The sequence below is a fragment of the Sus scrofa genome, chromosome X, assembly GCF_000003025.6.
Source record: "Sus scrofa isolate TJ Tabasco breed Duroc chromosome X, Sscrofa11.1, whole genome shotgun sequence".
NCBI classification, from domain to species: Eukaryota; Metazoa; Chordata; class Mammalia; order Artiodactyla; family Suidae; genus Sus; species Sus scrofa.
The window spans coordinates 110,602,998-110,623,588 of NC_010461.5; the positions used below are offsets into that span (position 1 = coordinate 110,602,998).

General features: G+C 45.6%; 2 protein-coding genes across 39 annotated transcripts in view; one reads left to right on the plus strand and one right to left on the minus strand.

Moving 5' to 3' along the window:
• FAM122B (family with sequence similarity 122B) overlaps positions 1-14,782 on the minus strand; it is a 47,689-nt gene extending 32,907 nt beyond the window's left edge. For 8 of the 33 annotated variants that reach the window (XR_002340745.1, XR_002340744.1, XR_002340746.1 and 5 more), the window contains exons 1-9: positions 13,756-14,223; positions 11,581-11,671; positions 7,423-7,479; positions 7,077-7,120; positions 6,939-6,993; positions 6,560-6,661; positions 5,996-6,081; positions 5,157-5,221; positions 2,555-2,651 (exon numbers count right to left, since the gene is read on the minus strand). Coding sequence is in view for 30 of the 33 variants with exons in the window: in XM_021080305.1 (XP_020935964.1) it covers positions 2,555-2,651; positions 5,157-5,221; positions 5,996-6,081; positions 6,560-6,661; positions 6,939-6,993; positions 7,077-7,120; positions 7,423-7,479; positions 11,581-11,671; positions 13,756-13,853 (695 nt within the window). In the remaining 3 variants the exon portion in view is untranslated. Of the gene's footprint in view, positions 1-2,516; positions 2,652-5,156; positions 5,222-5,995; positions 6,082-6,559; positions 6,662-6,938; positions 6,994-7,076; positions 7,121-7,422; positions 7,480-11,580; positions 11,672-13,755 lie in introns of all 33 variants that reach the window. The other 25 variants (XM_021080308.1, XM_021080325.1, XM_021080313.1 and 22 more) reach the window with 15 other exon arrangements.
• LOC100516891 (protein FAM122A-like) overlaps positions 16,230-20,591 on the plus strand; it is a 63,023-nt gene continuing 58,661 nt past the window's right edge. For 2 of the 6 annotated variants that reach the window (XM_021080338.1, XM_021080339.1), the window contains exon 1: positions 19,129-19,680. In XM_021080338.1, the coding sequence (XP_020935997.1) occupies positions 19,358-19,680 (323 nt within the window). In that variant the 5' untranslated portion in view covers positions 19,129-19,357. Of the gene's footprint in view, positions 16,351-18,949; positions 19,046-19,128; positions 19,681-20,591 lie in introns of those variants that run through there. The other 4 variants (XM_013983825.2, XR_002340747.1, XM_021080341.1 and 1 more) reach the window with 4 other exon arrangements.

Here is a 20,591-nt window from a genome sequence, read left to right on the forward strand (position 1 = left end):
AGTGCAATTTTATGCTTTAATAGCCTCAGAAGTCCAAATGCTACAAACTTCCTAAAAACGTCACTTGAGGAGTTCCCGTCGTGGCGCAGTGGTTAAGGAATCCGACTAGGAACCATAAGGTTGCAGGTTCCATCCCTGGCCTTGCTCAGTGGGTTAAGGATCCGGCGTTGCCATGAGCTGTGGTGTGGGTTGCAGACACAGCTCGGATCCTGTGTTGCTGTGGCTCTGGCGTAGGCCGACGTCTCCAGCTCCAATAAGATCCTGAGCCTGGGAACCTCCATGTGCCTCGGGTGCGGCCCTAAAAAGCAATAAATAAATAAATAAATAAAATGAATCAAACATCACTTGAAAGTTTAATCAACTAAGTATCTTGGACGGCTAGTTTTGTGAACTTTGAGGAATAAAGTTAGTTCACACTGCCTGTCTTCTCCTTTTCAGAAACACTTTTATTGGAGTGTAGTTGACTCACAATGTTGTGTTGGTCTCAGGTGTACAGCAAAGTGAATCCGTTCTGTTTTAACCTATTACTGGAGCCACGCGTTGGCTGGTTAGCACACTCTTGAGTGGCCATGAATAACACGCGTCTCTCCAGTGGGAGGCGCCGGGTTTGGTGTTTACAGATCAAAAGCACCCTTCATCCCCAATGCTGACGTTCCCGGGGCTCCCCCAGGCCTATAGAGGATGAGAGGGGTGGCAACAGAACCAGAAGCCTCCTAACAGCCACCACCACGGACTGCTTAGCTTGTGCTGCTCAGAGGCATGATGTCTGCACAAGGAGAGGGCCTCTGGTGACCAGCATACGTTCTCTTTCCTTTCTTACTCATTTGCGTGACCCTGTTTCATGACATCGAGCACAGTCAGCCTACAACCACGTTTAAAAAAAAATAAAAACAATCCCCTCACCCGGCATGGTTTAGGCTTGGCAAATGCTTTCCTATCTTTTAACGTGAACTGGGTTACTCGGTTAGTAACTGGGTAAACCGATCTATTTATAATGCCATGTGCCTATATTAAAACACACTTTACCATAAAAGCGATACGCAGTTTCCATGAAGTATTGAGTTTCACCCAGTAGTCCTCTCGACAAGCTTTAGACGTTTTCTCTTTGCAATCATGTACATACCTGGAAAGGCACTCTGTACCAAAATTAGCACCGGGCTACCAAGGACAGACAGGGATGAGAGAGAAGAGGGAGTGTGGGGCTGAAAATAGCTAGAACAACCTAAAAGGCATCTGTTCCAAGGTTAGAACAGTACTGATCAACGAGTCTAATGAGCTCGAATAGTCTGTGACCTCTTGGGCAAACAGAAGTAGAGGTTATCTTGGACAAAACAATGAATAATTGATTTGGAAAGATGGAATTGTCAGTCTGTATAACTTATAAGTGGCTTTCATGATTCTTCCACTTAGAGGGCACCATCTTTTTATTTTAAAGTGAATGCCCTCTGGGGCTCTAAGAAAAAAAAAATCCTTAGCCATAAAACTCAGGGAACAAAACACTTCTGAAAGGTACTACGCAATGGCACCTAGAACACGGGTGCTCAGTGAGCTGATGAAAACATACTACAGGATTTCAAAATATCACCTGGCCACTGCTATTATCCTTCCCCCTTCCTTCCATTATGTATGTCTGCATTCAAGTACTCAACTTCATTTTTCTTTCTTTTTTTTTTCTCTTTAGGGCCACACGCTTGCAGCATACAAAGTTCCCAGGCTAGGGGTCCAATCGGGGCTGCAGCTGCCCGTCTACACCACAGCCACAGCAACGCAGGATCCGAGCCACGTCTGCAACCTACACCACAGCTCATGGCAATGCCGGATCCTTAACCCACTGAGAGAAGCCAGGGATTGAACCCGCATCCTCACGCATGGGTCCTTCATCTGCTGAGTCACGACAGGAATTCCCAAGTACTCAACTTCAGGTAAGGGAAAGAAGGGACCTTTCGAAGAAAAACGCCGAAGGGCTTGAAGGTAGACGTCTACACTTGGATGAGTAAGACTCAAAACAATTTACGTGAACAGACCATAGGAACCTGATGTGTTACCATGAAAACGAAACCTGTTACCGGCATTGTGACCGAATACGCCAAAATTTTCAAAAACATTTTGTAACAAACAGACAATGCTCTTTAGAAAATGCCATGCTGAAGAGAAGGCTCGTGGTCTCTGCAAAGTCAAAAGGATAAAACACGAGATGCAGGCAGAGCAGCTAAATCAATGCATGTGGCCCAGGGCGACCCAGAAGCTCTTGCAGCCATCCAGCTGTTGCCATGCTCCCACGCCATTACCACCCCTCGAGAGAGGCTGACCTAACGGGAGCTGGGCATGAAGGTGCAGGTGCCAAAGAGAGACACGCACTTCCCAAGGAGGTACCGGGGACTTCCAAACCACCTGGTTTCTCACACTGTCTACAGCTCCACGGAGATTTCACCTCTCGGGAGCATGGATAAAAAGTCGAATATATTTGAAATGATCCCCAAACACTTTCGATGTGGTCCTTTTAAAATACATCCTACCCTAATATCCTTTTGGAGGTTTATTCCAGGTTTTTTACCATGAACTGAGATCAGACAATTGGGTAGCCTCTGGAGACAGCATACTGGTGGTGCCTTGGAAGAGCCTCTTGGGCTGGCTCTCGGTCTCCATCTCACCTAAAACAGAAAAGATGATGCTGCCATAAAGCAATTTTACAGATCCAGACTTGCTGCCAAAATGGGGCGATCTTTGTTTAACCAAAGATTAGAACACTTCGAGGTGTCACTTGAACGCTATATTCCCATCTGCTTTAATGTAGAAGAAATATACTTCCATAACCTCAACCCCCAAGTCACCAGCCCTTAAAAACACCTTCTCACTTATTATATGGAGCAAGCTACCTATATAGTCGTGTCCCTTAACAGAAGAGCAGGACCCTGACTGCGTTAGGCAAAATGAATCAAGGCTAAGCACAGTAGAAATGGAGTATCTCCCAAGAGCCGAAGCTCGCAATAAATAATAATTTATGTTAGATGATTAGTAAAGACTATTCATTTTATATGTTTCACTATCAGAACATTTCCCGAGTAGAAGTCAAATGGATTCAAAAGTATGCAGTTTGGGAGTTCCTGCCATGGCTCAGTGGAAACAATCTGACTAGCATCCATGAGGTCACAGGTTCGATCCCTGGCCTTGCTCAGTGGGTTAAGGATCCAGCATTGCCATGAGCTGTGGTGTAGGTCGCAGACACAGCTCGGATCTGGCATGGCTGTGCCTGTGGCGTAGGCCAGCAGCTGCAGCTCTGATTCAACCCCTAGCCTGGGGACTTCCGTATGCCACAGGTGTGGCCCTAAAAAGACAAAAAAAATAAAAAAAAATAATAAAAGAAGTATGCAGTCTGATGAAGAGCATACCAGTCAAAGGCTGCTTTAGGCTGCTTAGTGAAAAACTGATGGACTGGCTACTTCAATCCTATAGATGTTCTCAGAACTGGGACCAGGAAAACTTTGCATCAGGACTACAAAGACCAACAAACTCTAAATTGGACCGAAAAAGCTCCCTTCCAAGTAAGCTATGATTGAAAACACACCCACATCTTGATTTTAAAGCTGTTTATCCGAATTTTATGTATTTATCTATTTATTGGCTGCACCCACGTCGTATGGAAGTTCCCAGGGCTGGGGATCAAACCCGTGCCACAGAAGGGACCAAAAGCAGCTGCAGTGACAATGCTGGACCCTTAACCTGCTGCACCACAAGGGAACACCTATCTGAGCTTTAAAACTGAACGCTGAAGACAATTTAATCGATGGTCCTATCTATACTCCAGTGGGAAACGAGCAACCATGAACTTAGACCTGTCCGGGATTCTCATGATGTAAAAAGATCAAAGAAGAACACAAGGCAACATTCATTTTTTTCCATATTATTAATTCATTCATATTATCTTTCCTCTGGAGCTATCCCGAAAATTACTGAAATTCAAGAAAGGTTAATTTTCATTTGCTTTTTTCCATGCTTTAATATGCAGCTTTTGGAAGCCGCTGCCTGACTTTCAACACCTCATTAGCAAAAGACTTTAGCCCTTTCTCGCAAAGAATCCCTCCATCTGCTGGTATATTTTGGAATAGCTTTGAACCCGAACAACCATACTAATTTCCACCAATTTCCTATGACATGTTTAAAACGAATAATAATAACAATACCAGCTTTAATTCCCAAGTTTTACTTTCACATAAGAGCTCCTGAGAAGTGTCTTCGGACTGTAAATAATGCCTAGCAGGATTGAGAAAAAAGACTATTGGTTTATAAAATAAAATTTATTCACTAATTACAAATGTCACCATGTCAGCATCTATTTCCCAGAGCACACCATCTTTACGTTTTCTGACATATAGCACTTTTCAAATGTGGAACATTTTCTCCAAAGCCACAAGTATCCATTTTACGTAACTTTAGAAGAGTAGGTTTGTTTACTGGCCCTGGAGGTGATTCACACAAAACAAGACACTGATTGAATTGCTTTTTCAAAAACATTAAAACTCTCACTTAAAATGACATCCAGCCCTTGCAATCATGCAATTACATCCCCAGGAATAAAGACTAAACCTGGGTTAAATTTCTTTGCCTTTTTTTTTTTTTTAAACACACCCCATCGGGTGTGCTCTATAAGCATCTAAAACTAGCACTGAGTGAGACTGTTTTTGTTTAGGGCTTTGTGGTTTATGTAGAACAAGGTAATCAGGAGAGTGCCCCACTCTATCAAACCCCCATAGAGACTCTAATATGAGGCAAGTCTCCCTCCGTCAAGGCGTCACTTGGTGGCGGCTCACATATGAGTATACAGCATGTTTATGGACTTATTTGCTGTGACATGAGCAGAAATTTCCGCAATGCATCAACTTGCATCTCTTTTATATTCAGATCACTGAGAGGCAAAATTTCTGGAATATATATTGATAATATGAATATATGAATAAGATTCAGTTACACAGTGTAAAATAAAACAGACAGTATCAAATAACGAATTCACAGAAGTTACCATCAGTAACGCATACCTTGGAAAGAATATTTCACTGTTTCTTTAGGAAAAAAGGAGTCATGCCTTGAACTAATTGCAGACAAATTCTAATCTGTAATTCCAGCTTGACTAGGTTTAGCAGCAGAAGGGGGACGCATACCTTTTCTTTTAAGAGGACCAAGAACACTGGGCCTAATGCACTTGACTGGACTCTGACTTCTCCTGCTTTAAAGAATAAACAAACAGGATGGCATTAAGCGCATTTAGCAAATTCATACAACTGACAGCCATGCAGGGAGAAAGGCACAACGTCTGTGTTGTAGGTCAAGTAACCGAAACGCTACTACATGATCTGACCTGGCATATGGCAATCTGGAATAACATGGCATTTTAAGCTATTTTTTAAAATTGTTTTATAAGACAAGATATCCACAACAGTTAAAAAAAGATAAACCTTACTAACAAGTTACTTGGGATTTTGACTGGTCTACAATCTTAAAAATGTTTTTCCAGGAGTTCCCATTGTGGCACAGTGGAAACGAATCCAACTAGTATCCATGAGCATGCGGGTTCTCTGCTCAGTGCGTCAGGGATCCAGCGTTGCCGTGAGCTGGGGTGTAGGTCGCAGGCTCAGCTCAGATCCTGTGTTGCTGTGGCTGTGGGGTAGGCCGGCGGCTGCAGCTCCGATTCGACCCCTAGCCTGGGCCCTGCCATAGGCCACGGGTATGGCCCTAAAAATTAAAAAAAAACATATTTTTCCTTATCCCCACAAAGGATATATTTACATGAGTATAAACTGGTGCTAAGTCTCAAGAAAATAAACACGGTAAAATGTTAACGGCAAAATGTAGGTGGTAGGTATGCGGATATTCACTGTGAAATTCTTTGAGTTTTGCTCTGTGAAAATTGCCATCATAAAATGCTGCGAGAAAAGCTCACCCGAGAGACAAATCTAATGAACGGTCTTTCAACCACATTGAAAAAGTAGGTTTACTTTACCTGGAAAAGCGTCTTGGACTAGAAACAGGACTTGGGGGTAGCCCACTGCTGCTCACAAACATTTGTAAGGATGGTGAAAAACACTGCTAGGAAAAAATTATATTTAAGTCGTGCCAGTGCTCCAGCTTTCAGAAGGTTCTTCTCAAAATGACAAAAACAATAACCTTAGAATTGCTTAGCTGTCTGTCTTTTACATATGTTCATGATAGACTGATGGATAGGTATTTTTTCAAATAACTACCACAGATTTTTATTCATTTTCCTTCCAATCATTGAATTCATCCAAAATGAGGTGACTGGAACAAGGATACGTACAGCACAGGGAAATCAACTTAATACTCTCTAATAACCGATCTGAGAAAAGACTCTGAAAAGGAATGGCTCCATGTCTATGTGTAACTGATCCACTTTGCTGTGCACCTGAAACTAACACAACATTGCAAATCAACTATACTCCAATAAAATGCAAATTTTTTTTTAAATGAGGTGATGTGTGTGTGTGTATTTGAGAGAGTAACTAGCTCAGGGTGTGAAAGAGAGTTAATATCTTGTCACTAAACTCACCTTTCCAAGCCCTCTGGTGGGTGATGGTGCAGGAGAAACAGGAGTGAAGTCAATCCTTTTCGGAGAATACAATTTCTCCGGCTTGTCGAAGTCACTATCACTCTGTAAACATACAGCGGTATTTTCTCATAATTCACAACGCAACACATCCCGGCTCTTCTTTACTACACAAACACACGTGCACTTTAAAAGTAGAAATGTACAGACTCTAAAAAGTCGCAAACTCATAGTCTGGTGGAAGAGCCGAGATCAAACACTGGATTCACAAGTTGAAAAGAGAAGGGCCAGGAGAGGTGTAGGATGAAAATGAATGATGGCAGAATGAACACCACAAGGGGGCCTAGAAAATCAAAAACAAGCGGACACGGGAAAACTTTACCAGGCTCAAACTTTCATCCCATGATTGGCTTATCTGCATGGCGCTCTGCATTTCTCTAGAACAGACAAAACGAACGGCCATCAGTGCGCGCACGTAAGACATAGCTTAGGCTACGCCCTGGGCCTGTGAAGGACTAACCTTTCATGCGCCGTTTCTCGGTTCATCATATCCATGCCTTCCTCCTGCAAAGGCAAACATATGCTGAAAACATACCATTTCTCCCCGCGGGTCTCTATTTCAAGAAGAACAAGAAGGGCTTTTCGACTTCATCTGCATCATCACAGGAGAACAGGACCAACGTTCTAAGACTGTCACCCGGGCCACATCTGTATTTTATCTGCACGCTCAGAAGAACTTTAATCTGTCCACCACTAACCAGAGGGGCAGCCTGATTCATTTTTAATATTGAAATCTGCAAAGTGAGACTAAAACCGCAATGTAAAATGCAGACAATGAGAGATCTGAGCCAGGAAGTAAGATTTACCCTTTTGATTTGATGCAGTCTGCTGCTAGGAATACGATTAGGTGAGGATGACAGCAACTGGAAAGAAAAAGTAAACATTTACCATTTTCGGACGCACAAATCAGCAGTCTGCTGTCAGTGCCGGGGGTACCACCTCTTCCTAGGTAATTTTTCATTTTCTTCTTAGAAATCTAGCTCTTTAAATCACTGAACATTAATGCACTAGAGAGGCAGAACATTCAGGCTTTAGCAAGGGTACCAGGTGTCCAACCTCGGAGCACCATCTGTCGCTAGACAGGCACTGACTTTTACATTTTTCCCAAATGAATGCAGAGCTGTGCACATTTATGTAAAGGGAGATCCCGGGTCTTGGAAAGAGCCATTACCCCACTTATGCAAAATAAGGAACTCTGTGTGAAGAGAAAGCGAAACCACTGATTCTATCCATTGTTATTACCAATACACCAACGGAGGAAGACAAGCAAAGGAGCCCAATATGACATTTTGTCTATGATTAATGTTTATCGGAAACACTCCAAAAGTGCAATAAGGAGATTTTACTTGCACGATCTAAGTCAAGGCTAAAGTTTGAGCACTAACGCTATCATCACAAACCTTACTAGTTAAAAAAACAAATCAATGTAGAAGGCACGGTGCATTTTTAAGATAACTGTTGCTTCCCCTTGAATCTTTTTTTTTTTTTTTTCCTTTTAGGGCTATACGTGTGGCATATGGAAGCTCCCAAGCTAGGGATCGAATCAGAGCCGCAGCCGCCGGCCTACACTACACAGCAATGCCAGATCAGAGCCGCATCAACGACCTCCACGACAGCTCACGGCAACACCAGGTCCTTAACCCCCTGAGTGGGGCCAGGGATCAAATTTGCATCCCTCATGGATCCTAGTGGGGCTCGTTACTGCTGAGCCACGAGGAGAAATCCCTGAGATCATTTTGTGACGATACTAAAATGAAATGATTTGGGGGCCAAATTATGTTCCTTCAAAATCATCATAATCTGACCACAGAATGCAAAGTACAATTCACACCAACATCTTACGGGGTTCTAAGAGCCATACGTAGATAACTACTATTTATTCCAGGATGAAATGAAAATGAATTTGTAATATAAAGCCAAATATGACAATTACCCTGCCACAAGAGGCCCTATCCTGTTAAAACCCGAGTAGTAGAAAATGGTAATTAACTGCTCGAAGTTTCACAGGCAAAAGCTAGTTCCGGTGAAATTTTGTTAAGTTATCCACTGAAGCAAGATTTTACCTCAAAAGAGATCCATTCACTCCTCACCCCTTTCTTTTACTTTTTGCCTCTGCTAGGCTTTGAAAAGAGAAAAACTTTACCAATAAAATCCTTTTAAAAAATTGTTTTTCCATTATGAAAGTTAATACATATTTGCTAGTAAACACTTAACAAGTCATTGGAAAAAATGCTAAGGCCGAATAAATAAGGCAGGAGCGGCTCCAGGAGGATCATGCGGCAGAGAGCATGAATGTGCCCATCAGGGAACCCAAACACCCCCCAAAGGCAGCGAAATAACCAGAAAAGCCAAAGGAAGGACAGCCAGAAGCTGACTGTGGAGAAAGGCACACGTTTAGATGGGACATCGTCATCCCACACAGCTTGTCAACTTGGGACAGAGGACAGCAGGGCCGTGTCTGGTACCAGCAACGAGGACGACGGATGGGCTGAGCAAGAAGCAAGAAGCTGAGATCCCCAAGGAGGCGCCGGTCAGTGGCGGGAAGTAAAGCAAAGAGCTGGAGAGACGAGGGAAGAGGCCACGGGCCGGGGGCAGGGGCTTTTGCAGGATGGTTTGCAGTGAGATTATAAACTGGCTGGAAAGCTTGTTTTCCAGATATGAGATGTGAGAGCCGGGCGAAGCAGCTGGGAGGAAAAGAGCCAGCAAGGCAGAGAGCAAGGACACAGGACAGACAGGAGACAGCAGAGCGAGCAAAGCCACCAGGCAGCCCGCGGCTTCCAAGCCTTGAGCAGCAAGCACCACGTGTGGAGGGACAGGCCCTTTTGGGAGAAGCAGCTGAGGGCTGTGGAAGGGGTGTCAGCCTTCTCTGTAAAGTGAGGGGGGTCATCTGCTGGCAGTGAAAGGTGCCGAGAAACAGGAAGCCTCCAGCTTGGGAAGGGATTCTGAACATCGCTTTGCAGAACAGCATGGGACCCCCGCATGGGACCCCCAGCGCCTTGCGGCCAACGCATCTACAAAGAATGTGTCTGCCTTCCCTTCCAACCGGCAACTCCTCTCAGTTCCCTCCCTGGGCCCAAGGCAACGCTCTTCCCCCGGTCATCACGAAATAAGAGGGCAGTCGCCCTGGGTCCTCCTTTTCCGGCCTTTCTATCTCATCAGTTGTCAAATCGGGAAGCGTCCCCTGCGTGGCTCTTTCACCAGCCCCCCTCCCCCACTCCTTTCCAGCAGCAACACCTTACTTTTTGCATGTTAAGACCTAGGCTGAGTGTATGGAGATTTGTAGAGTGAGTACACGGTGATACAAGGCATGTGGTGTAGTCGACATTATGACAAAGGCAGCGGAAGGTATCCCAGACCAGAAAGGAGGAGGGCACGGGGTGAGGACAGCAAAGGGATCAACAAAGCGCAGTGGATCCACACGGCCCCTTCAGCAAACACGTGCGTTTTCGGGCCGCCAGAGGGAAGGGTCTCAGAGATGAGCCCTGCCAGAGCCGATGACAATCTTCACAGCTGCGAAAAGAGCCAACGGAAGTGCAGAGGGGAGAAATCATTTTCCCTTCTTTGCTACGCCGCGGCTATCAGCACCACAGCCGTCTAAGCCGGAGAAACGGTTTTGACACATACAGCCAAAAACCCAGTAGTTGTATTTTCTGGCATCCTCAGGGAAGAAGGCGAGGTAAACCAAGCCTCCAGATGGCTACCAGTTCCCTCTTCAGGTGTGTGGAGCCACCTCAGCTGGAAATCCTTCCTGAAAGTGTGACATCCCCCACGCCCACTTTCGTAAAGAGATTTTGTCCAACAGAATGGCCCTGCCACTGACTAATTGTGTGATTCCCAGCAAGTCACTGCGATCGCCCGAGTCTGAGCTGCTGCCTCTTTTAATTGGGAAAAACATGTTTTGCCCTGCCTACTTCACAGAGGTTGCCATGAGACCTAAATGTGTGGAAGTGCTCTCCAACATGTAAGATACCATACAAGTGTAGGCACCCCTATAACGTAGGGAAAGGTGAATGACCCAGGTATCCGCACGAACGTCAGTTATCTTCCAGTTCAATGCCAATGACACCCTCAGGGTCGATTAACAGGCTCTTAGCCCTGATACTAAGGCACAGACTCACTGTTTTTTAAAAAAGCCTCTGTCTGCTTTCCTGTTTGCCCCCTTCCTCCCTTGCTAGCAGCAGCTGATACACCTTTAACCCAAATGTACCTCGTCTGATTTGCTGCTTCTCACACACTACTGGGTTGGAAGCTTATTATAATTGTGCATAAATTTTAGATGATTCAGAGGTCAGAGAGCCTCTCCTATAAATAAACTGATGAACCTTTGGGCGCAGACTATGGAAATCTGGTTCAGCCATTTAGCCGTCTATTTGCTTACATCTCAGATACCTTCCAGGGGGCTGCAGCGACAGGCTAAGTGGGCTCCGCATGTGAAGAACGTCTCTAGAAAAACCTGACCATAATTTCTCCCAACACGACCCACTAAAAAGGTGATCCCCGGTGGCTCTGGCTATAGAGCCAGTCACCGTCAGCCCCTCTCCTGAGAATACAAATACAGGCATTTTAAAGGACACTTGGCTTTGCATAGATAGCGCTGGCCAACACAAATAAACCCTCTCTGCTGCCATTTCCATGATTTTTGCATCCTAGACAAATGAAGACCACTGTCGTCAGCTATCATTAGAAATTAATCCAGGCTTCCCTCACAAGCGTGATGCAGGCAGTGACCAAAAACAATGCACAATGTTTTACATACACCAAGTCCCAAGGCCAAGAAAAAAAAAAAATGTAGAACCAGATTTCCTTTTTGCACCAAAGGCTGAAAATGGCCACGGCAGAAGCAGCAAACAAGACAGGTGAAATCATTTTTCTCCTCTCGGACACAAGTGGGCAGGGCACCTCATCGCAAGAAAGAATGACATTTGAAAGTGATGCCCCCGGGCCTGACCACTAAGGATACTTACTCCTTTACTTACCAAGCCGGGCCGGCTCATGATGATTGTGCTATTCCTCCGGGTTCTAAATGTGTAAGGTTGAAAAACCTGCGAGAGGTCACTGAAAAGTCAAAAACAAAATGATTAATGTCTACGCAGCCCAGCTATCCGCTGACTGCACGCATGCCAGTTCGCTGGCTCACGGCGAAATCCTGCAGGGCTCCTCGCCGTCCTCCTCGGAGCTTCCCCCGTGCTGTGCTGCGGGTTGCAGGGTGACCGAGATACTGATCTCCCCCGGCTTGGGGGACAGCTAGGAGAGGTATGGGGCGGAGCTCCAGGCTGGTCGCCTCCAGCTGCCTCTGGTCAGAACTCACACCCCCAAACCGGTTACCACCAGACACCAGCGACCTCATCTGTTTAGCTCAGAGGGACCTGCCCGCAAACTCCAGTATGAGCCCCAGCAGCCCAGCTCCCACGAGCGCCCTAAACCTGTGTTTGAGTCTGGAACCCTGTGGTTCCACTCCACCCATGTCCCTGGAGTTTTGCTCTCTGGTGTCCCTTGGGCCTCAAAATGCCCTCCCTCCCGCCACCAACTGTCAAGACCCTTCCTCTCCTTCAACACCCGTCTCGAAATGCCATCGCGGGCACACAGGCTCTCTTCATCCCCCAGACCCAGTGCCATCCTGCCCTTCTCTCCTCTGCACCCAAAGAGCACAGTCGGAAATCAGCGGCTCCCTGAGACACCGACTTCACCTTTTATTAAAGCCAAGCGTTCATGTGGTTTTAAGCCCTTGGTGGAGGTGTTCTGGTCGTTCCTGCGGTCCCTAGCAGAGGGCCATGCCCAGGACAAGAGGTCAAGATGGATTTTCACGACTGAACTGGATTGGGCTTCAAGGGACCATGGAGATTACCTAATCCAGCCCCCTGAAATTTTAAATGAGAAAACAGACTCCGAAAGGTGGAGTGACTCATTCCTAATCACAGCTAGTTAGGGAGAAAATTGAGACCAGGCCTGGTCACCTCACTCTGTCACATCATGCTACCTTTCAGGTAATTACTTAAATCATGATTCAAAGACCCATCATGCCATTCCTACAACAGTCTAAATGCAGGTCAACAGGCTCGCCACAGTCCGCAGCAACTGCTCGATTACGAGCTTCAAAAAGACAAGCAAAAAACACCAGCTTATTCCTATAGCATCAAAAATAAATGTAGAGATGAGGACAGCCTTAGGAAAGCAGAGTCAACTCCACCATTCCTAATAAGAGGAAAAAAAGTAAATCTGTTTTTTTCTCCAAAATAAGGATATTATAATCAGTTTCATAGACAAGGATTACCTCTTTCTTTGCCTTCACTGTGCTTGATTAATGTTTTTGGCTAATTCAGCCCCCATCCTCCTCTTTTGGAGTCATTCCATTTCTACAGGGTCTCACAAATTGGCTCTCGACCTAAGAGGGATTGTCTACCTAACAAAAGTGAAATGTAATAGGCTCAAGAGGGCTGCCAACCAAACCTTCGCTATCACAAGAGTCCACCTTAAAAGAGACCCTCTGGTGACTTATTCGCATGAAAACACAAGACCCTACCACTAAAATTCAGGGGTCAACTCTGTTGATTGTTTTCAAAAACCTGTGCATTCACTGATCTAAGCTACATGTCACCCTTATGTTTTATTCACTCGAATGCATTTCAGACAGTTTTCGGATCTGAAAACATGACAAATCCGAATCACTTAATGGGACGTGAACACGCCATTTAATTACAAGTTATTAGATAAACTGCGATTTATTGAGGGAAACCTCAGTTAATGCCAGGGTTCCTAAACTAAGGTTAGAAATAGCAGCTCTTAGAAGCAGGTATCAAGTTGCAATCCTACTTCCAGGGGCTTCAGTCTGACATTCAGTGGTGTAAATCAGGCAGGGCAAGCAACCTGTTAGAAGAGCCAGAAGCTTCTCGTAGTTCCTTTTAGAGTGGGCCAACAGAGCCTCAGGTAGAGAGGGCCCCCATTTCCCCCACACTGCCCAGTCTGGGTCAAACTTTCACTCCACCTTGGGACCCAAGTCACCGTCAAGCAAACAAGTCCCAATCCCCTCGGGCTGGAGAACCCAAATGAGCTGCAACTCTCACTTGAAGGAAAGAAGACTGTTCGCAGGCGGGTCGAGGAGCCCCTGAACCTGGCACTCCATCCTCCCCAACCCTGCTCACCTGAGCCCATGGATCAGGGGAGCGCTGTTGGATCTCCTCAGGGTGCCCCCATCAGATGTGTCAGGCTCAAAGTCCAGCTCCATTTTTTCCTGAGCCATGTCGGAGACTCGCAGGCAGGCACAGCGGGCAGTGCTCAGCTCCTGGTGCTTGGCTATGGACTCCCCAGACTCTCGCTGCGGGACTGAGCTGCTGGGGACGGGCAGCTGGGGGCGGGGGCTAAGGGGCGGAGGCTTGAGGGGCGGGGGCGGGGCGGAGAAAAGCAGGAGAGGAGGAGGGAAGGAGGATGAGGATGAGGAAGGGAGGAGGAAAGGGAGGGAGGGGAGGAGGATGCAGAGGTGGTGGTGGAGGGAAGAGGAAGCAGGAAAAGGGATCGAAGCGGGAGGTAAAATGGCAAGAGGGGGGAGGAAAGATGGAAAAGCAAGAGGACAAAGAGGAGGACAGAGGGGGAAAGGAAGAAGTTAGGGGGAAAGGAGGAGGGCAGGGTGGAGGGAAAGAGGAGCACGGGGGTGGGAAAGAAGGACGGAGGTATGGGGAAGAGGAAGGAGGGAGCAGAGAAGGAGGGGGAGGAAACTAGGCAGCAGCGGAACTCATGCTCTCTTTCGCCGACGACCTCAAGCGGGGCCGGGCTACAGACACCCTGGCTGCCCGGGCAGCACTAGCACCAAAGAGCTGACAGTCGGGCAGGGCCCGGCCGGGCGGCCTCGGCAGCTCCAGCTCCCCATGCTCGGGGACGCGGTCCAGTCCCCCATGCTTTGGGACCTGGCCCCAGAGGTTCCTCAGCCCTGTGATCGGTGCTTCTCCCCTCCTGCCCCCCCTCCCTGCCAGGAGGACAGGTGGGGGGTTTGGCCGGCCGCCGCCGCGATGCCTCCTTTTCCTTTCTTGGGTTCTAATGGCCCGGGGAAAGCCCTCGGGGCCGAGACCAAAATCTACAACCTGCAGCCTCTTACGCCTCCCACGCTTCAGGAGCTGGAACCTCCGCGGGGCCAGGTCTTCCGCGTCCGGGCACCCATCGGTCCTGCGCACGCGCCCGGTGGCCGCGCCAATGGGCCCGCGGGCACGGAGCATGCGTGGGAGCCCCGCCCAGCAAACCTCCTCCAAAGGGGTGGAGCGTTTCCAGGGAGCCCGGCGCCTTTCTCGCCTGCATTGGACCAGGGATCCTGCCGCCCAATTTTGAAAAGAACCAATCGTTTGGAGATACTGGAGCATCATCTTTCAGGAAGAGTTTGGGCCAGTATTCAAAGGAAAAAGAAACACGTGGTTTCCACGTTTTTTTCACTCCAATTCGTACGTTCTGACTTTTGCGATTCCCCCGCTCACCTTTCTCAAATCCCAGGACTTTGTTGCTTTCTGTCTGGAAAAGCAGATTTCTTTTTCAGATCATCCTTTTGGATGCACTAGACCAAAGGGGAGTTAAAAAAAAAAAAAAAGCAATGGTGTAAAAATAAAGAGAATCAAATGAGAGTTCATATAGCTAGTGAGAAGTACTCATTTCCATTATACAAGCACCGGTTAGCTTCAGTGATATTAAGTCCTGAAGAACAAGTAGCAGAGCCAGATTTTTTTTTTTCTTTCTAGGATTTACGGAGACTCTTAACAATCATGATTGTGTGAGGCCTGGAATTACTTATTTTATTAAACACTTTTGTAGCAGTTACTGTGCTCTAGGTGGTGTTCTAAGAGCTTTAGAAATATTAACTCATCTAATCCTCACCACTTGAAAGACCCTGGGAGAGAGAGAACCACCTTACTGTGTGGTACCTACCTAGAAAGTACAGGAAACTTAATAATCAGGAAATTGGTTTCATCTTTTGCAAAAATAGTTTTACCTGCTTGTTCAATTCAGCTGTACCATATTAAACTTGGCAAGTCCAATTGTCATTTTATTCCTCAGTGTTTTATGTTCTACTTGAAGTATGAGAGTTTTTAAACCACTTTTAGTTTCCCTTAAATTGCCTATATTTTCCTGCCACCTGCATTAGAAATGCAAGCTCTGGTTTTGATCAATTTATATAGCTCTTTTTCTATCTCAAGGTCTCAGCAACACCCCCACTCCCCAGTAATCCGCTCCAAAAAATTATAGTACATGCTGTTATTCACCACAGCTACCAAAAGACCATTTGTTGACCACATACACTGTCCCTAACTCTGAAGAGTCAAACAATTTAGTAGAATCCCTGACTTTCAGGGGCTTCACAATTAGGAGAAACTCAAGGATATGTGAGAAGGCAGATGCTACCTTGGCCATCATTTCCAGGTTTTATTCACATCATTCTTGCCTTCATGTAAATCTTTTGGGAGGTGTTGGGTGTTGGTGGTTCAGGGATTGGGATTAACTTGAATGTGTCTTGCTCTTGTGGTAACAACCTAACATGTTGCTTAAAGGTTGCCATGACAACTGATAAAATAAAGAGCTGATTATGACATGTTTGTGGGACACCTTTTATAGGGAAGAGGCCTGGGGAAGATGGCAGCAGACTGAAACACACAAAGAGAGGAGTAGCATAAAGATCAAGGTACACATCTAAGCAAACCTCCGATCCAAGGTCATGGCACATGACTATGGAACAAGCAGACACGATCATGAAACACAGCTAGGTTTGTATAACGTGTGGGTAGAAATGTATACTATAGTATACAGAATTCTTTGTTTTTGCAGTACTTGTTCCTTTTGACTTTCCAACTTGTGTATGTATTATGAGTCCTGTCTCTGTTTTTAACAGGCTTAACGTTCCTGATATGTAGCTGCTCTTAAAGAGAATTTCTCCCTTTGGTAGTAGCTGAAAACTTATTGCCATCTCATGTATTTAGTCATTTCATATTATTAGCCCTTTTCTAGGAATGATCTCTTAGTTACTCTTTCCATGTCATTTTATTATGCCTATTTTCTTAGTGTTAGGTACTTAGATCTTTATTTTTTTTTCTTATTTACTTAGATCTTTAAAAATAAGGTATGTTTAGATGTTTAGGCATAATGAGATTTGGCTTGTCTATTCATTCAAAGTATATCCATTAAACCTTATTACCTGCCAAGGATATTAACAAACTCTTTGAAAAGGAAAATGAGCAGGAAAGTGGGGGTATTCTGCTTGTTCTCTGATGTACTCCATATTTTTCAGCTATTCAAACAGTTTGGTTTTGACCCTCTGTTTTGTATTTAACCACTACCTTCCACATTCGCCCTGACTTTACTCAGCATTAGCTGCCATCTTTCATAAACTTTCAGCTTTCCTGGGGAACTTTAGCAGTGGCTTTCAGGAACCTTGGTAGCAGCCCAGATTCTACTGTTACCTAGTTATGTGTCATTAATCTCTCTGGAATTTTTTTTAACATAGAAATGATTTACCTAGTTCACAAGATAGCTGTGAAGGACGGGTTATTTAAACTTGCATTTGTTCATAAAATGATTGTATAAGTATTGAGTGCTTATGGGTACAAAAATAGTGCCCAGAGAAATATCAAGAGGTGCCTCCTCTGTCTTTTGTTTTGTTTTGTTTTGTTTTTGCTTTTTGGTGTTTTTTTTGTTTTTTTTTTTTTTTTTTTTTTTTTTTGGCTTTTTGCTAATTTTTTGGGCCTCTCTCGCGGCATATGGAGGTTCCCAGGCTAGGGGTCAAATCAGAGCTGTAGCCACTGGCCTATGCCAGAGCCACAGCAACGCGGGATCCAAGCCACGTCTGCAACCTACACCACAGCTCACGGCAACACCGGATCGTTAACCCACTGAGCAAGGGCAGGGACCGAACCCGCAACCCCATGGTTCCTAGTCGGATTCGTTAACCACTGCGCCACGATGGGAACTCCATGTCTTTTCATTTAAATAGAAGCAGAGGAACCTTGGCTTAGCGACTTAGTAGTTGTAATTTGAATAACTCCTCTGGGCTTCGGTCTCCTCCTTTGAAAAATGGGCGTTGTGATGATGCTTACCCCACAGAGGGTGTTGCTTTGTTTTGTTTTGTCTTTTTAGGCCACAACCAAGGTATATGGAAGTTCCCAGGCTACGGGTTGAATCAAGCTGCAGCTGCTGGCCTCCACCACAGCCACAGCAACACCAGATCCAAACCACATCTGTGACCTACACCACTCATAGCAACACTGGATCCTTAACCCACTGAGCGAGGCCAGGGATTGAACCCCGTCCTCATGGATACTAGTCAGGTTCGTTACTGCTGAGCCACCACAGGAACTCCCCTCACAAAGTTATTGTAAGCATTGTGATCACATAGTTCAAGTGCCCAGAACAGTACCCGGCATATAGTAAGATCTTGTTAACCTGTCATGTATCAGGAATGGCGACTCCAAATAGTTCTCATGTCTGGGATTTAGGTAACCTCATTCTGCTCAATATAATTACACTTTTTTTATTCTGTTCTCTGAATGAAGAATGTTTATAATCTTTTATGTCATAACTTGTCATGAACTGTTTCAGATAATCTCATTATTTTAAGCTCATCACTGATTAGCTGAGCAGGGTTAATGATCGCACCAATTGAGATAAGTATGTGAAAACACTTTTTGAGCCAGGAAGTGCTATACCATGTTATGACTGTTTTAATTAACTCCCATTTCACTCATTTCATTTGCCTTCTCTGTCCTCTATATGCTTCCTAAAATGTGTGGTTTTTATAAAATTATTAGCGTGGAGTTGAGATTTCAGTATTCAATGTGGCTCAATTAACTGGCAGTGAAAAATTCTAAAAGAGCTGTTCTTAAATTGTTCTGAGCCATGACAGCATTGTTAAACACTGATTTGGATGGATACTAAATTCTGAGATGCGTTTTAAGAAAATAAGCCTCCCTGCTTTAACCCAAATCCTTTTTCTTAGATGAAAAGCTTTGAGGGCTAGATTTTATTCAGTGTAAAAATATACACTGTATGATTGTTTAAAAAAAAAAAAAAGAAACACATGGAAAACAATGATTTGTTTGAGGAATCAATTCAATCGTTTAGCACCTTACCAGGACCCTTTGGGAGCAGGTGGCCTCTAAGCACTTAGAAGCGCCCTACCCCCACCCCGCCCCAGCTTTAGCGGGTTTTGTTTTGTTGTTTTTTTTTTTAAATTACATTATGTAGAGTGTCTACCGTAAAAATTCGTCATGGGAGGTAACAAGCTTGTTGGTGTCAGTCATAAGGGGACCAAAGCTGAGTATTAGACTTCGGGCAGAAAGAAGGGTTACACCTTCTTCCTTTCTTTCCTAGCAATGGTTAACGAAACCACCCCAGGGGCTAACAGAGGAGCAGAGAACAACCACGAGGAATCTGCAATGGGGAAAGACGATGGAACACTGCCTTGGGGTAAAAAAGGCGGCTCTCTCATTGCGCGTGCGCACCCAGCAATGCTGACACAGGCGCCCGCAATAACGCGCGTTGCTTGCGTAATAAATATGCGCCAACGGGCGGGACCCAGGACGCTTGCGTAGAAGGCCGGCACCCACCAGATTCTTGAATGCGGCGGGTTTTTGTTTTGGCCGGAGAGGCTTACCCGGGTTGCCTTCGCTGTGCGAGATAAAGGAGACGGGTTCACGGATTAAGTTAAATTTCTCATTTTCTTTAGAGGCTTGGAGGTAGAAGGTCTCAGTGTTAAGGGCCCCGAGCTTGGGAATTAGGATGTTGAGAGGTAGACCTGTCTTTGTGTCCACTGGTGTTAAGGATGGTAGGGCTGCAAAAGTGAGCACTCACTCGTCTAAGAGCTACCCCCTCTCTTCTCTTTTTCCCCTTTTCTTCTCTCCCTATTTATCATCTCCTCACTTAGTTGACTTGTTCTTAAGTGAACCGGAGCAAGGAAACCTTGAGAGCTCCGAAGTAAGCTTTGGCACGGACCTGTCACAGGAGAAAATGGAAGTAGCCCTGAAGCTGCAGCCGAGTTCAGCCACCACAGACGACAACACCTTGAGAAGATCCAACAGCGCCCCTTTGATCAGTGGGCTTGGGTGAGCAGGATTGAGATACTGGAGGAGGCAAGCGGCGGGGGTGGGGGAGGGGGTGGCAAGAGTTGCAGAAAGTGACTTCCAGTAAGCATTCCCGCCCCTTCATTCCTCGCGGTTCCGCAGGTTTCTCCTTTGTTCCTGGTGCCCGAAGATCCCACCCTCAGTCAGGGGGCGGGGGCGGGGCGGGCTGGCCAAAGAGCGGTTGCACACCCACCCTGAGGTTGACACACCCGTGAACCTGAACATCCTCTTCCGACAGTTCACCGGGACCCGAAAGCAGCATCCAATTGGTGTGGAGCACGGCTTTTTCTAACTTCACCCCATCTCTTACCCACTCCTTTGAAGAAACTGAACACTCCCCACCCTTGCCTCCAGATCTTCTGTGATGACTGTAATTTTGTCGTTCTCTCCGCAGCTTTGTCACCTCTGACGTTCACCTTCAGCACACCTGGAATGGGAATGGTTGTCAAGCAAATAAGCTTGGGCCTTTTTTACACCTAGTTTTTATTTGAACAAAAGTTTAAGTATCACAGAAAACCGATATCCTGAGTTTTGCATTCTCAATGGCCAATATTGCCCCTACTTAGTTCTTGGGGGTGGGTGAAATTTTTTTCCCCTCATATGTATAAAGCACAGATACATATGCAACACATAGACAGATATACAGTAACATTTGTGCTGTTAAAATTTCCTGGGAATTTTCAAGGAGGCGCTAATGGGGTGGGGGGGAGATGTCTAAAAAGGCTCTTTAGAAATCTGGTGATGAAAAAAAGCTTTAAAAGAGTAACCGGTTGTTAACTGTATTTCCTGCACGTGTCCAAAGGTCTGGCATGACTCAAACTTATTATTTCTTAAAAGTGGAATTTTTAAGTGAGATCTTGGGTCTCATAGCTCACTGTCATAAGGTTTTCTCT